The sequence below is a fragment of the Pleuronectes platessa genome, chromosome 21 (assembly GCF_947347685.1).
Source record: "Pleuronectes platessa chromosome 21, fPlePla1.1, whole genome shotgun sequence".
Classification (NCBI taxonomy): Eukaryota; Metazoa; Chordata; class Actinopteri; order Pleuronectiformes; family Pleuronectidae; genus Pleuronectes; species Pleuronectes platessa.
Window position 1 is genome coordinate 8,884,823 of NC_070646.1, and position 13,430 is coordinate 8,898,252.

The 13,430-nt window shown below is 43.4% G+C and overlaps 1 protein-coding gene across 10 annotated transcripts in view; it reads left to right on the plus strand.

Annotated features, from left to right (window-relative positions):
• The window catches only part of LOC128426968 (calcium/calmodulin-dependent protein kinase type II subunit gamma), a 32,208-nt gene extending 21,800 nt beyond the window's left edge, over nt 1-10,408 (plus strand). For 2 of the 10 annotated variants that reach the window (XM_053414036.1, XM_053414037.1), the window contains 9 exons: nt 743-826; nt 2,694-2,738; nt 2,833-2,878; nt 3,097-3,177; nt 4,998-5,138; nt 6,571-6,646; nt 6,744-6,838; nt 7,306-7,542; nt 7,713-10,408. In XM_053414036.1, the coding sequence (XP_053270011.1) occupies nt 743-826; nt 2,694-2,738; nt 2,833-2,878; nt 3,097-3,177; nt 4,998-5,138; nt 6,571-6,646; nt 6,744-6,838; nt 7,306-7,538 (801 nt within the window). In that variant the 3' untranslated portion in view covers nt 7,539-7,542; nt 7,713-10,408. The remainder of the gene's footprint in view (nt 1-742; nt 827-2,693; nt 2,739-2,832; nt 2,879-3,096; nt 3,178-4,997; nt 5,139-6,570; nt 6,647-6,743; nt 6,839-7,305; nt 7,543-7,712) is intronic. The other 8 variants (XM_053414039.1, XM_053414045.1, XM_053414038.1 and 5 more) reach the window with 4 other exon arrangements.
• The last annotated feature ends 3,022 nt before the right edge of the window (nt 10,409-13,430 follow it).

Here is a 13,430-nt window from a genome sequence, read left to right on the forward strand (position 1 = left end):
TAATCCCAACCACAACTTTGAAAACCATATTTGCTGTCATTTTGTGTGTGTTACTAGAAGGTATCGTCACTAGACTGTCCCATTATGAGACCATATTTAAATTCACTAGCATTTTATTTGGATCTGCACCAAATTTTAAACACTAGATGTGAGTCCCTTTAATATTACCTGATCCATACCATCCAGATCCTTAACTGATCCAGATCAGCACCAACATTTTTATGGGTTGTTCTTTGGGTCATTTGTGCCACAAAATTTCATATAAATTGGTTTATAATTTTTTTTTGTAATCTGGCTGACAATCAAACAAATACACATGGAAACATAACCTCCTCTGTGGAGGTAATTATTCCTGTATTTGTTTTATTCTCTCACCTTTAGAGGGTCAGAGGTTTGCTGCCCTCCTTTCCGAGCAGGCTCCATCATTCTCTGCTACTATTAAGCATCTCTCTCCCCTCCCCTCCTCCCTGCCCCCTTCCTCCCTCTCGTTCTCCCCTGCCCCAGGGGTCTCTCTGTGCAGTTAAGTGGCGGAGGCATAGAGGGTTAGTGAGGCAGTAAAAAGGATGATCTAGAGGCCATTCTCTGGCACTCACCCTCTCATTTACCCCGTTAGCTCTCAACAGCCTGCGAGCCTCGACCAACATTAGCTAACAGTCCCTAAAAGGCGTATAATGCTCATCTTTGTGTGTGTGCATGAGGGCGTGTGTGTAACGTATGTGTTCACTTTGCGTTCTCGTCTCAGCCTTCTACCAACAACAGTAAGAACAGTATAGTGAGCGCCATCAATGCCCTGAAAGACTCCAACATGGCAACCAACGCTACAATGGTACAGTAGGCCGCCTCAGAGTCGGCTTCCTGCCGTTTCACCTCACTCCCCACCCAGTAGTTTCATAGTAGCCCGTTGTGCCGCATCCTCCTTTGTGATAGTCGCTGCTTGTCATCCTTCATCTACCATCCAGGAGGTGTTGCGCAATGACATCCCGGCAGTACCCAGTCTCTGCCTGTTATACCCCCCGCCAAGGTGCACATGTGGTCCTGAGTTTTAAATCAAGCCGAAAAGACACTTATTGGGAAAATTATTCTAAATGCTTGTTATTAGGTTTTATCTTCACATGTGCACCTTTCAGATTTCTAAGGAGCATGACCTGTAGTGTGGCAGCACAGAGAACTGTAGAGTCCTGAATCGGAGAGTGACCACTGATATCGTCGTAGAGTTTAGTCTCATTGTTTAACAGCTTCTTTGCTGTTATCTGTATATAATCTCTACCTACCCTGATTAACCAGCTATCCTCTAACTCTCTCACTGAAGTCAACACCGCTTTGCAACCCCCCGTCCTAACATCTTGCTTTGTCATCCAGTTTCTTTAATCCACTTACGCACCATCATCGGTTTTATGTTGCCATCATTAACAAACTTATCATACCGCCAAATCTTTTACCATTGTTCTCACATCTAGTTCCAGCATGTTGTGCTTTTAAAATGTTTTAGGAGCATGTGTAATGTATGACATCTCGTAGTGATGTGGTTGGGTAACACAGTGCTGGTTTCGTTTGCCTCTCAGCGGGTGGTGCTGGACCCCAAAAGTAGGCCATGGCTAGAGATTGGGGAGGAGGGATGATTTGGACTGAATACGTCACATTGGTGTCTGAGAAAATAGGAATATGAATTTGCACTATATTAAATAATTGTGTAATTATTAAACAGTCCATAGATCACTTGCTGATTAAAATACCTGTTTGTTCCAGCCCAGGATGAAAACCTAGCTGAAAAGTAACTGAATTTAATTAATCTCATTAAAGTGAGGGTTGGTAATTTGCAGCTGAAACACCTTTTATTTATTTAATTTCTCTTCACGTCCCGATAGCCATCAATAGATAGTCACCTGATAAAAAAGCCATTTTCAGGCCGATGCAGGCCTGTTAAGTTTGGGTCAAATGAAATGATTGGCTTGTGTACCCGTCTGTCACTTACTGACCTGCCTGCTTGCGCACACCCCACCTGTGTGTCTCACTGCACACAACCGGTCTATTAAACCAGGGAGACGATTGACAAATGTTAGGGAGCGAGATATGGAAAAGTCGACTTCTCGCGGTTGTCAGGCACGTTCATGAGCTTTGGTGGCATAGCACTGAAGAGAGGGCTGATGGTATTCCAAGATAACCAATCCTGTAATTTGGCTTAAACAATTATGTAAAACAATTTTACCGTTATGATCCTGATTCCAGTCAGACAATCAAGTCAATCAACAGAAAAGTCATCAGCACCAATCTTGATAAGCAATTCATTATAATCCGCTTCTTGAATGTAAATATCTGCCGGTACTCTTTATCCTCTTTTGGGGCTTCTAATCAGTAAAGATGTGCAAATGTAATCTATGAACTATGGCTTCATAAATTTTATATTTTCACTTTTTTCCTGGCATTTTCTAGACTAAACAATAAATATATTCATTGAGGAAATAACTGTGGTTGAAATAATCATTAGTTGCAGCCATAAATTATGATATCGATTCCATTCTCAGCCCTTGCCTTGACAGAGCTTTGTGTTTAATGGCAAAATCTACTACTAGGTAGCAGTGTTGGGTTGTGATGCCATTGCTGAGGTAAGATCAGGGGCCCAGGTTGAAGCCAGTTGAGAGGCACTCGTTCCAGCTTCTAATGTGCCGGACTAACTGTTCTGTTCTGCATCACAGGAATCGCAGAGCACAGTGGTGCACAATCCTCCCGATGGAGTTAAGGTGAGACATGTGCTCTGTGTGCATGAAACGCAACAGTGTCACCCAGCTGTGTGATTTCAATTTCACTAACTTTGTGTTCATCTCTGCTCTTCAGGGATCAACAGAGAGCAACGCCACCAATGACGAGGAGGAAATGAAAGGTAGGAAAGGTGCTCAAGTGTTTTAGTTCCCTTTCCCTGTTCTTATCCGCTCTCTCTTTCTCTGTCTCCCATCTATTGAAGTGTGTGTATTTGACTGTAGTGACTGGCAGGTGTGCAGAGATGCAACGCGTGTCTCTCACAGTCTTGACCGTGTGCCTGTGGTGTGTGTATGTGTGTATTTACCGTGTGTCTGGCTGCGTTCTGTGTGTGTGTTCTAGCGGACAGTTCGGCGCTGAGTCAGAGCAGTGCCACAGATGAGATGCCCCCACTTCTGCCCTCACCTCAAAGCTCACCTGCCAGTAAGTTAATCCATGGCAACCAGAAGCTGTGTGGTTGCCCCTGGCAAGGACCTAACACCAACCCCACTCCCCCCCCCCCCCCCCCCCCTCCCCTTGGCTTTGTGTACTGGCAATAACGTCTCGCATCTCTGAGCTTCCTCACTCTGATCCACCAAGCTTTTTTTTTAGGGTTCCCATGGGTTTTGCAATATTGTTGATTTTTTTTTTCCCCCCCTGATTTTATATTCTATTTTCTTCACTAAGAGTTATCCAGTAAATTCTTTAGATACAATTTGATATTCTTGTTGATTTATTTGAAGGATAATTCTGGTTTATTTCAACTTAGATATATATATATTATATTATTGGTACTTAATTTTTTTAGATAGTTCCTATTATAACAATAACATTTGATTCATTCTGTTAATTGATCAGATATTGTCAGACACATTTTAAACAAGCCCCTGTTTTTGTGAGCTGAAAACTATTAATTTCTTCAGAAGTGGCTTTAATTAAATTTTTGCAGTTAGATGGTTTTCAAAGGAAAAGGTGCATATTTTAACCCATTTTAAGATACATATGACTTTCTTTGACTGCAGTGTTATCACACCTAATCGTCTTACTAGTTTTAATGAACCAGAATGTTCCTTTACCAGGGATGTTTTATTGGAATACATTTGACGACCGGGTGAAGTTATTTCCTGCTGTGTTTGTCCATTGTTCTGTACATTGTCTGCTCACCTCTGCAGTTCAGGACTGCACCTTCAATGTCTCATTTCTCTTCTCACAACAAAACTTTAAAAAGACAGAAGGGACTTTCAGGTCACAGTCACTCTGACCTAACTATTGAAAGTCATACAAAAACTCCTGATTCCCCCCCCCCCCTCTCCCCCCCACTGTGGGAACCCTGAAATTATATGCAAGTGTGTGAGTGTGTGTGTGTGTGAGTGTATCTTGGTGCTATGGCATCTATCCCCTTGTTCTCCTAATGAGACAGCTCCAGCTGGTGAAAGCCTTGCGTACCTTGCAGCTGTCTGTCCTAAACTGGCCTCTTGACACGGCCCTGGAACCATGCACAACCATAGAGCGCCATGTCCCTCTTTATCCCCACGTTTCTCCACCATTCTCCTCCTCCAACCCTCTACTCTCCGTCACGTTCTTTAATCCTCTCTCTGTTTTATTCTCCGTTTCCCTCTTGATCACACTTCTCTCGCCCTTATGTCTCCCCTCACAGATCTTCCTCCCTCTACTCTCTAATCTTTTCCTCTCGTCTCTTGACCTCTTGTCTTCGCGCTGCCGCTCTCCTCAGACACACCTGTGCTTAAGGACAGTCTGATCTCCTCTTTTTTTTCCTAATCTCCACTCTCCCTCCTTCCTTCCCGAACATGCTAAGTTCCCTCACTGGCATAACATGAGCTAATAACAAGCAATGGCTTTGATCCATTTCGTTGCCGGGTGCCGCAGTTTGTCAGAGGAGGCTTTGTTAATGTATTGGAGCATTAAGAGTTGCATAGACGTGAGCAGAGCAGGCAGTTAAATGACTTCCACATCACACAGCATCACGATCAGAGCTGCACTGATCTCGCTTCCGGCTGCCATCCTGTCCTCATCTTACCCATCTGCATGTCTGCCATAACTCCAACTCTGCATGTTCATTTTTCACTCATTTAACTTAGGACTAACCACACGTCAGCATAGTCTCCTCTTCAGCTTCTGTTTCGCTGCATGAGCTGTGTGCATGTTCCCGTGTGCAGATGATCACATGTGCATTTCTGACTCCTTGCCCATCCAATCCATCCATGTTGTTTTGTGTTTTGTTGACCATCCATTGTGTGTTTCAGTTCCTCCGCATGACGTAAAGCGCATGGCATGGAACAGCACAGGCAACAGCTCCTGCCCCGAGTCTGAGCTCTCACAGTCCTCCATGCCTGCCGCTCCAATAGGGAGCATGACTGTCTCTGCTAAAAGCAACAATAAGCAGAGTAAGAGCACATCTGAACTAACCGACCTCAGCTTTCCCTGCCCTGTACTCGCTGAAGCTGTTGCACGCCAAAAACTCACATTTGTCAAATGACAATTTTCTCAGTGTTGAAGAAAGCAGGCAGTGGCAATGACGTCGATCTTTAAATGTCATCTAGTCAGGTGAAGGATCTTCTGAAGAAGAAAGAATAGAGACTCTTAATTTCAGCTTGTGTTCTCCGACTTAATTAGAGATGAAGCAGATCACGTCATGTATTACGTAGTGGGGTTCACACCATAGACTGTATAAAAGATGGACGACATGACGGCTCCCTAAAAGTGAAGCCAAAACATCTTGATCACCACTTGGGGGCTGGCTGCAGTTTCCCCATTTGTTATCTAGACTGGTGGCCCTTCCGTTACACTTCTCATGATACTGTAGAGGTCTCTTAAGCACTATTTACTTCACTATTCACTGATGCATTTATCTTACTCATGTGAATATCTCTCATGTCAGTTTTTAGTCTATGTACCTTTCACTCAGAATCAGTTGGTCTTGACAGAGACGTTTGTGTCAAATACATTTCAACTGATTGAAGATTTGCAATTTTAGGTATTTCTTAATACACTGCGGTATCTCCAGGTGTTCATTTTTCCGGTACCTTTGGTTTAAATTATTAAATTTAATAAAAACATCTGACGAAACAGCTGAGACTGACTCACGATTGGTCGAGTCTGTGTGTCTGCTGCACTTTGATACGGCGCCAAATGCACAGTATGGCAGTGTTTGTGTCCAGGATATTTCAGATTCATTTCTGGAGGAAGTGGCGCCGGGTCATCCATCTTTAGTTACAGTCTATGGTTCATACATATTCAGTGTTGAAACGGTTAATTTAAACTTGCAGCAAGACATGAACAAGCTTTCAATCGTGTGGTCTTCCTCAGTGGACAAGATAAGACATGTTGCTCATGAAAATAAGCCCCTTGTCAATATGTATGAAACTTTCCTTGTGTGCTAAGAGTTGGTCAAAACAGGAGATGAGGTTGAAATTTCTGGATAAAGCTTGAAGGTCGACCTTGATTTACAAGGTTGCTGTTGCTCAAACTGAGCCCAGGGTCCAAATGAGAGGAGTTCTTGTTTTTGTTTTGGAGGCAGTCTGTGTGTTGACACAACAGAGTGCAGTGTTCCGTCAGTTTCTGTGTCGATCAGAAGGTGAGAAGCTCAGTGACAGACGGGGTCAAGTCGCAGTGAGGGAGCTGTTATGTTTCCACTGATGAGGTTAAAGACGAGTGTGGAGCCGTAGCCACAGAGGGAGAGAGAGCCCGAGGGAAGGCGGGAGCTGAAGTAATGAAAGAAAATGTCATCAAGCAAAACCAGCACATAGTTAATTGTTCTTTCACCTTCGAAACGGCTCCTCGTCGTTCACCATCTGTCTCTCCCTGTTCTGTCTGTAGCCCGTAAACAGGAGATCATCAAGATAACCGAGCAGCTGATTGAAGCGATCAACAATGGAGATTTCGATGCCTACACGTCAGTACCACTGCAACATGCTTTTCTCATAATTTATTTTACTGCTTCCTCTTTTCTGCTCTTGCACTTTCTCATCCTCTTTTCTTTTGTTTCTCAGGAGGATCTGTGACCCTGGACTCACCTCTTTTGAACCCGAGGCCCTGGGGAACCTGGTGGAAGGGATGGACTTTCACAAGTTCTATTTTGAAAACTGTGAGTCTGTTGCACACAAACAGTTCAGCTGCATGAAAACATTTTAATGAGGATGAAATAACTGCAGGGTTTGGTTTGCTCTCAGGTAAAAATAAAATGGATTCACTTTTCTGTGAACATCAAGTGTATTTGTCATTTGTATATTGGTTAGAAATATCCCAGTGTGGTAAATTTATATGGTTATGTTTTAGAAAAAGCTATTGAGGCTACAAATTATTATTTTCATTATGGATTCATCTTTGCTGAGTCGTTGTTTCATCTATAAAATATCAGAAGTTTGTGAAGAACATCTTGTAGTTTCAAACCCAAAGATATTCAGTTATCATCCCAAATGTCTCTCCTTGGCAGCCATTGATGCATTTTGAAATTATTCAACAGTTGAAACTGGTATCTGTTCAAATTCTTAAAGTAATAAATTTGATTTTAATCAAATTTTTTCTCTCCATTTGTCTGTTTGTTGTCTCCAGTGCTGAGCAAGAACAGCAAGCCCGTGCACACCACCCTGCTCAACCCGCACGTGCACCTGATCGGCGAGGACGCGGCGTGCATCGCCTACATCCGACTCACACAGTTTGTGGACACCACGGGCCACCCCCGCTCCAGCCAATCAGAGGAGACCCGGGTGTGGCATCGTCGCGAGGGCAAGTGGCTCAATGTTCACTTCCACTGCTCAGGAGCACCTGCTGCACCACTCCAGTGATCAGGTACACACACGCACACGCACACACACACACACACATACACACACACACACACACAAGTAAAACTCTTTTTCTATCAGATTCATATTGAACGGTTTCAAAGAATTTCAGTGGCATTGTCTTGCCAAAAAATAACAACTAATTTAATCCTCTTCTTCCCCCCCCACCCCCAGTGGTCCTGAGCCTCCAGTCCACTGGAGTGTGTGTTTTGGGGGGCAGTTTTTTTCAGCGAGCGTGTTTATGAGGCACGTCCTCTGCGTGGATTGGCTTGTGCCAGGAGCCCGGCCGGGCGAGAACGCACCCCTCTCCACGATACCAACCAATCCTGTCCCTCCTTTGACCTGCTGGGGGCCGGCTGAACACAAGACACCGCCCCCATGGGATGATGCATGCATCTGGCGCCTGATTGGAGGGCGCGTCTTTGCCCTCTATCCCTCCCCTGGCAGCCATCTTTTTTCTGCCCACGCGAGATGAGACGTCCCGGGGGAGGAGAGGATTTACAGTTGAACTTGTGACAGTTTATGAGTATGAGTTATGAATATACTGTGTAAATTATGACTAGATGTACCAGAAACCACCAAAACCCAACCAAGCATTTATATTCACTATCTAATAAGGGAGGAACAGAGAGGAGTGGGAAGTTAGCAGCTGAGATATTGGACACATTTTTTGGCATTCTAGGGATAACCGGGTAGAAAGTGTTGTGCTCGTCACCCGGACGTTGATGTAAAGATGTAGGGCGATTTTCCCCAACTGAATTAAAGAGGGGGAAAAGAATCGGGTGGTCTCAGTCAGAGAACTTGGTGACGAGAGAAAGTTGATATCAAAACAAGAAGCACCAAAGTGTAGAACTTTAGGCTTTTATGTGTTTTCGTTTTTTGTGTGATTGTTTTTTTTCCGACAGAACGGAAAAAAAATACGTGTTGTCGTGGGATCGGGGCGGGGGTGTCTGATTTGAGGTTCCGTGTTTTTGTTGTGTTTTTAACGTCTTGTTCTCTTTTCGTTCCTGTGAGTAACCAGAGCCTTTTTTTTGTTTTGTTTTTGTTTTGTTGTCTTGGTCTTGATTGATCTGACATTCGAGGCTCCTTTTTTAAAGCAGCTGTTTTTAAAAAGAGGGATTTTACTGTGCAAGTTTAATGCTAACCTGTGCGTTCTGTTGTGTCCGTTTGCATCGTGGAGGGAGAGCGTGGGCCAGCGAAGGCGTCTGCGTTTTGCACATTTGCCGCCTCTCCCTCGCTCCCCCCCTCCTGCTCTCTCCCCCTTTTCCCCGCTCTTAAACCACCTTCCCTCCTGCTCTTTTTCTCTGCTTTCTGCAAGGGCCTGGTGTGTTTATATTCACTGTGTAAATACAGTGTATGTATAGATATATGTAGAAAAGTGTAATATATGTACATGTATCTATGAGACACTCATCCTGTGCATCTGGGTGTAGGAATCACTCACGACCTCTGTGACCCCCGAGCTCCATTTTACTCACAGATTTCAAATCGCTGTTATTTTTCTTCCTAAAAATACTTCCTTAAGAAATCAGTAGCTCTGGATGTTTTAAACGATAAACATGAAACACACACACTCCTTTAAGTGACCGGCTCGAGTCCCACGGCGCTGAGACTGTTTTTAAAGATGGGGAATAAAAGAAGAATGAGATTAGTTTGACCCCCTCTGCCCAAAAGGTTTAAACATGAAAACCTGCATCATAGCTTTCTTAACTCTCTGATCCCACAATGCTGTGAGCCGTCTCTTCATATCATATGCACGCACACACACACACTCAGACAGTCACACACACACGCCTGGTGGTGTGTCTAGGCTTTGTAACATATCTGCACCACTACTGTGCGACCAGGGCACCACCCTTGCTGTGCTGCTTTATTGTCTCCATCCATCAGCAACACTTGTATCTTAAATCACACCCCCCCTCCCTCCCTTTTTCTCCCTCCATCTGATATCTCTATCCCCGGTGTACCCACAAGTCCCTGTTCTTGAGATGTTTAGTTGTACCTCTCTGTTGTTTCCCGTGTTACTGGTTTGACTTTTCTTTTCAAATTTTTAATTTTATTACTATGATTATGTCGTTGTCGTCGCTGTTGCTGTTGACTTGTCGTTTTGGTAATTTGCCGATCTGCCAAGCTGGAGTTCTGCACTCTCCCTCAAACACCGGAATTTCAGAAAAACAAAACATTTTAGAAAAAGGGAAAAGAGGGAGAAAACATAGACAACAAAACATTTTACAGATTTGAAGGATCCTTGATTGATCAGGACTAAATTATTTATTAATGTAATCTACCCTCGGTGGTTTTAAATCGTGCCTGCTCAGTTGAGAGGAGTGTTGAAAGCCAGAGAGAGAGAGAGAGAAAGCGTTGGTGTGGGTGTGCAGGTTTCTGTGACCTCCACTGTCGAACCGGAGCGGGAGACCTAGTTATATGCATGTTTCAGTTACGCATTTCTACCATGTACCTACCTGAATAAGGATGGAGAGCTAGTGTTAATATATGATATTTGCATCTTTTGAAACAAGAATTTCCTCCATCCAGAATGTTGAATAGGTGACATGAAAAACAACAAAAAAAAGCAAAATTACAAAAAAATATATTAAACAAACGGATTCAGGAGCCGTAGCTTGGTATGAGGCCCTTGATGTTAGCGTTTTCCCTGCGTTGTAATGATATACTATTGGGCTGCGCTTTCTCCCCCAGCCTTCACATGGATGCTGGAGTTTTTTTGCATGATCATGATGTACAATGAAATACAACCATGAATTGACGACTATCAAGTGTTTGTCTGAGTGTTAGTTGGTCTTCATCATAGCTTTGTTATTCTTCGAACTTGGATCTTGAAAGTATTTAATAAAAATACTATTTCAGCACTGGTTTGTCTCCTTCGACTCGTTCATTTCTTTAAAAGACCAATCCCCACTTGTTGTTGTCACGCCGTAACATTTGTGTTTCTTCCCCAGCAAATATCTTATTGGAAAGGCATCTAATCACAGATCTGTTCTGGCAGACCGAACAACCTGCCAGAACAGATCTATGCTTACCCAAGGTGCTTTTTCACACCACGGCATCTGAACCAATGGTCTTTCCCACTTGTCTGCAGCCTCGTACCTCTGTCGAGACTGATGACACGTTTGAAGGCTTTTAAAAAAATAAATGTATTGGTTTGATTCTCTGTGCATTTATTTGTTTTACTTTCTCAGCCTGGATTTCAGCAGTCTCAACCCTGAAATCGCCAAATTTGGAGCCGGTAGAGACATTACAGATTATGTAACACTGCAACATTGATTAGTCATGCTGAATATCCGCTCGGTGTCCAATTTTAAGAGAGGAAACTATTCTGCGTTGGGTGACGTTCAAAAGGAAGTTAAAACGAAACCACAATGTGTTTGTGTTGCTGGCCCCGGCTGTGTCGACACCACCCAGCACTGCAGCTGTCGTGACTTGCCCTCCGCGCTCATCTGTCCTCACATAACCACGTCACATTAACCCCGATGGACAAACTGCAGAGGAAAAATCATCACTGCTGTCCGACCACCAGCCTGTGCAACGTTCCCTCCCTCCACCTCTGACTTTTCTGTCTTCCACTGCTCTTATTGTAGCCGCAGTGCACACAGCCAAGAGTTGAGTAATGCCACAGCCTTATTTAAAAAGGTTTTCTGCTGTTATTTATGATGGTCCCAGTTATTTGAAGGGATGTGTGTGTGTGTGTGGGTCCCTGAGATGTAGGACAGCTCCCCCCTGGTTGCGCTGCCCTGTTTGATATATGAGCAGAGCACAGCAGCACACGCTCATTTACTTTCTCAAAGACGCAGGGAAAAGGGTTGAGGGAGCGTGTCTCGCTCTATCTGACCCCCGACTCTTCAGTGTCAATGAAATTAGGAAGGAAAGTTGTGTTGACCCCTGACAAGGCACCAGTCTAAATTACCTTTGACTTTGTAGAAGGGCCATGAACCTGTTTTCTTCTCACAGTTAATGCAGATGTTTTTGATCATTCACACTAATGTATAACAGCCTTGGTCTAACATGATCATTAAAGAATATGAAAATATATTTTTGGCAATGAAGAATCAGTTATTTAGATTTATGTGAAAACTCTGTTAAGAGTTCTTTATTATATTACTTTCTCAACATTGGTGACACAATACAATTGCAAACTAGAATCCCATTCAGTCCCATTCATACCTCCCCCAAGGTCTAACTCTCCCCTAATAAAACCACATTAAAATTCACTGGATCCAGATTTGTATTTGGACACGCATTGATTTAACTGTTTCATCAATATCCACGATTTTGTCTTCTGAGAAATCAACGAAAAGTTAGATAAAACGGCCAAAAACATCTAAAATGTTAAACCTAGTGAAAAATTATATTCCTGGTTCCACCCGGTGATCTGGATCCACCAAAAGTTGATTGAAACCAAATCATTCGATGTCTCCTGGTAATCTGTTCATGCGTAGGTTTAACTAACCTCTAGCTGCAACTGTTTCTTTTTTAATTGTTTCTTATAATTGTATTATGTTTTTGACACAATTTGCAAATAATGGAATTGTTTGATTAAAACATGCATCCAATCCTCTGACATGTAATTATGAATTGTCTTATGTGAGGCAGGAAGAGTAGAACCTTAAGGCCTGTGGGTCGTTGTGTGACATGTGCTCCATAAACATTTTAAACTACATGCTTCATTATTGTAAGATTCACATAATAGACCAGCCTTAACATGCTCAAATTCTTACAACATTTTTGCAGAAAATTAGAAAGTGGTGAAAATTTATTTTATTTTATAAATATATTTATTTTAAATCTCTGCCTAACGATTAAATTGAACCCCGATGCTTGTTTTCATGGCACCTTGTGATGAATCATTCACAGACCTCATCATTGCCAAAGTGAGAGCTCCACAAATCTGCGCCCTCCCACAGATGAACCCTGGGAACCCATTGGTTGGCCTCACCTCCATCCCATCATCGAATGGAGTGCGGCACCATACTTCCATCCAAAGCCTGTTCCTCAATCCACTTCAATCTCTGATCTTTCAATTTCCCATTTCTTTGAATTTAAGTTCTTCTTCTCTTTCTGCCTCGTCTGGATGTCAAATTCCCGACGGCCATTGAGAGAGAAGTTGATCTCAGACGGTCACAGAAACGCTGCTGCAGCTCTGTGCATCTTTGCCGTGGTGCCCTTTATTTTTTTTTAAGTCTTCTCAAGAGCTGTAATGACTCCTCCGGTTCTCCTCCTGATTGCCCCCTGCTTCTTCTTAATCACACTAATGAGCTCTGATTGGCTCCTCTCAATCGAGGTCACGAGGGCGGTGAACACCTGCAGGCTCTGTCCTTGTGGGCGAGACGTTTGACTTCCTGGACCTTCTGCGGCTCCTCCTGCATCACATGAGGCTTTAGCTTGACGAGGACAATGTTAGGAGTGATTTTTATGCTTCTTGCTCTTTATGATTCTCTGCGTAATTTCAATCAGGAACACTTTCTGTATTCCCCATTCATTCCCTGTTTCCCTCTCTCTCTCCCCACCTTTTCTAATCAGCTAACTCTCAAGTGTTTACAGTAATCCAATCAGATTTTGCCACTTTCTCAATCAGCCAATCGTATGTCGTTGCCAAACTTTAAATCTGTCTCTCCTCTCTGTTGCCATCAGCTTGTCAGTTCACCCTCTACGTCCCATCAACCACCAGCAGTGTATAGACCCCGGGGTGAGGGGCGGGGGTGGGTTGTGTATGGGGGGTTCCTATACTACACATCTTCGACCTTTTTCAACCCCTGATGACATCAAAAGGGGTCTAGGCGCCAATGGACCCTCGTTTATCTCAGGTGGCTTTTCTTCTTCTGTTCTCAAGGCAATACGTTGTGTTCATTTTGAATTTACAACTTCATTTCCACGTCA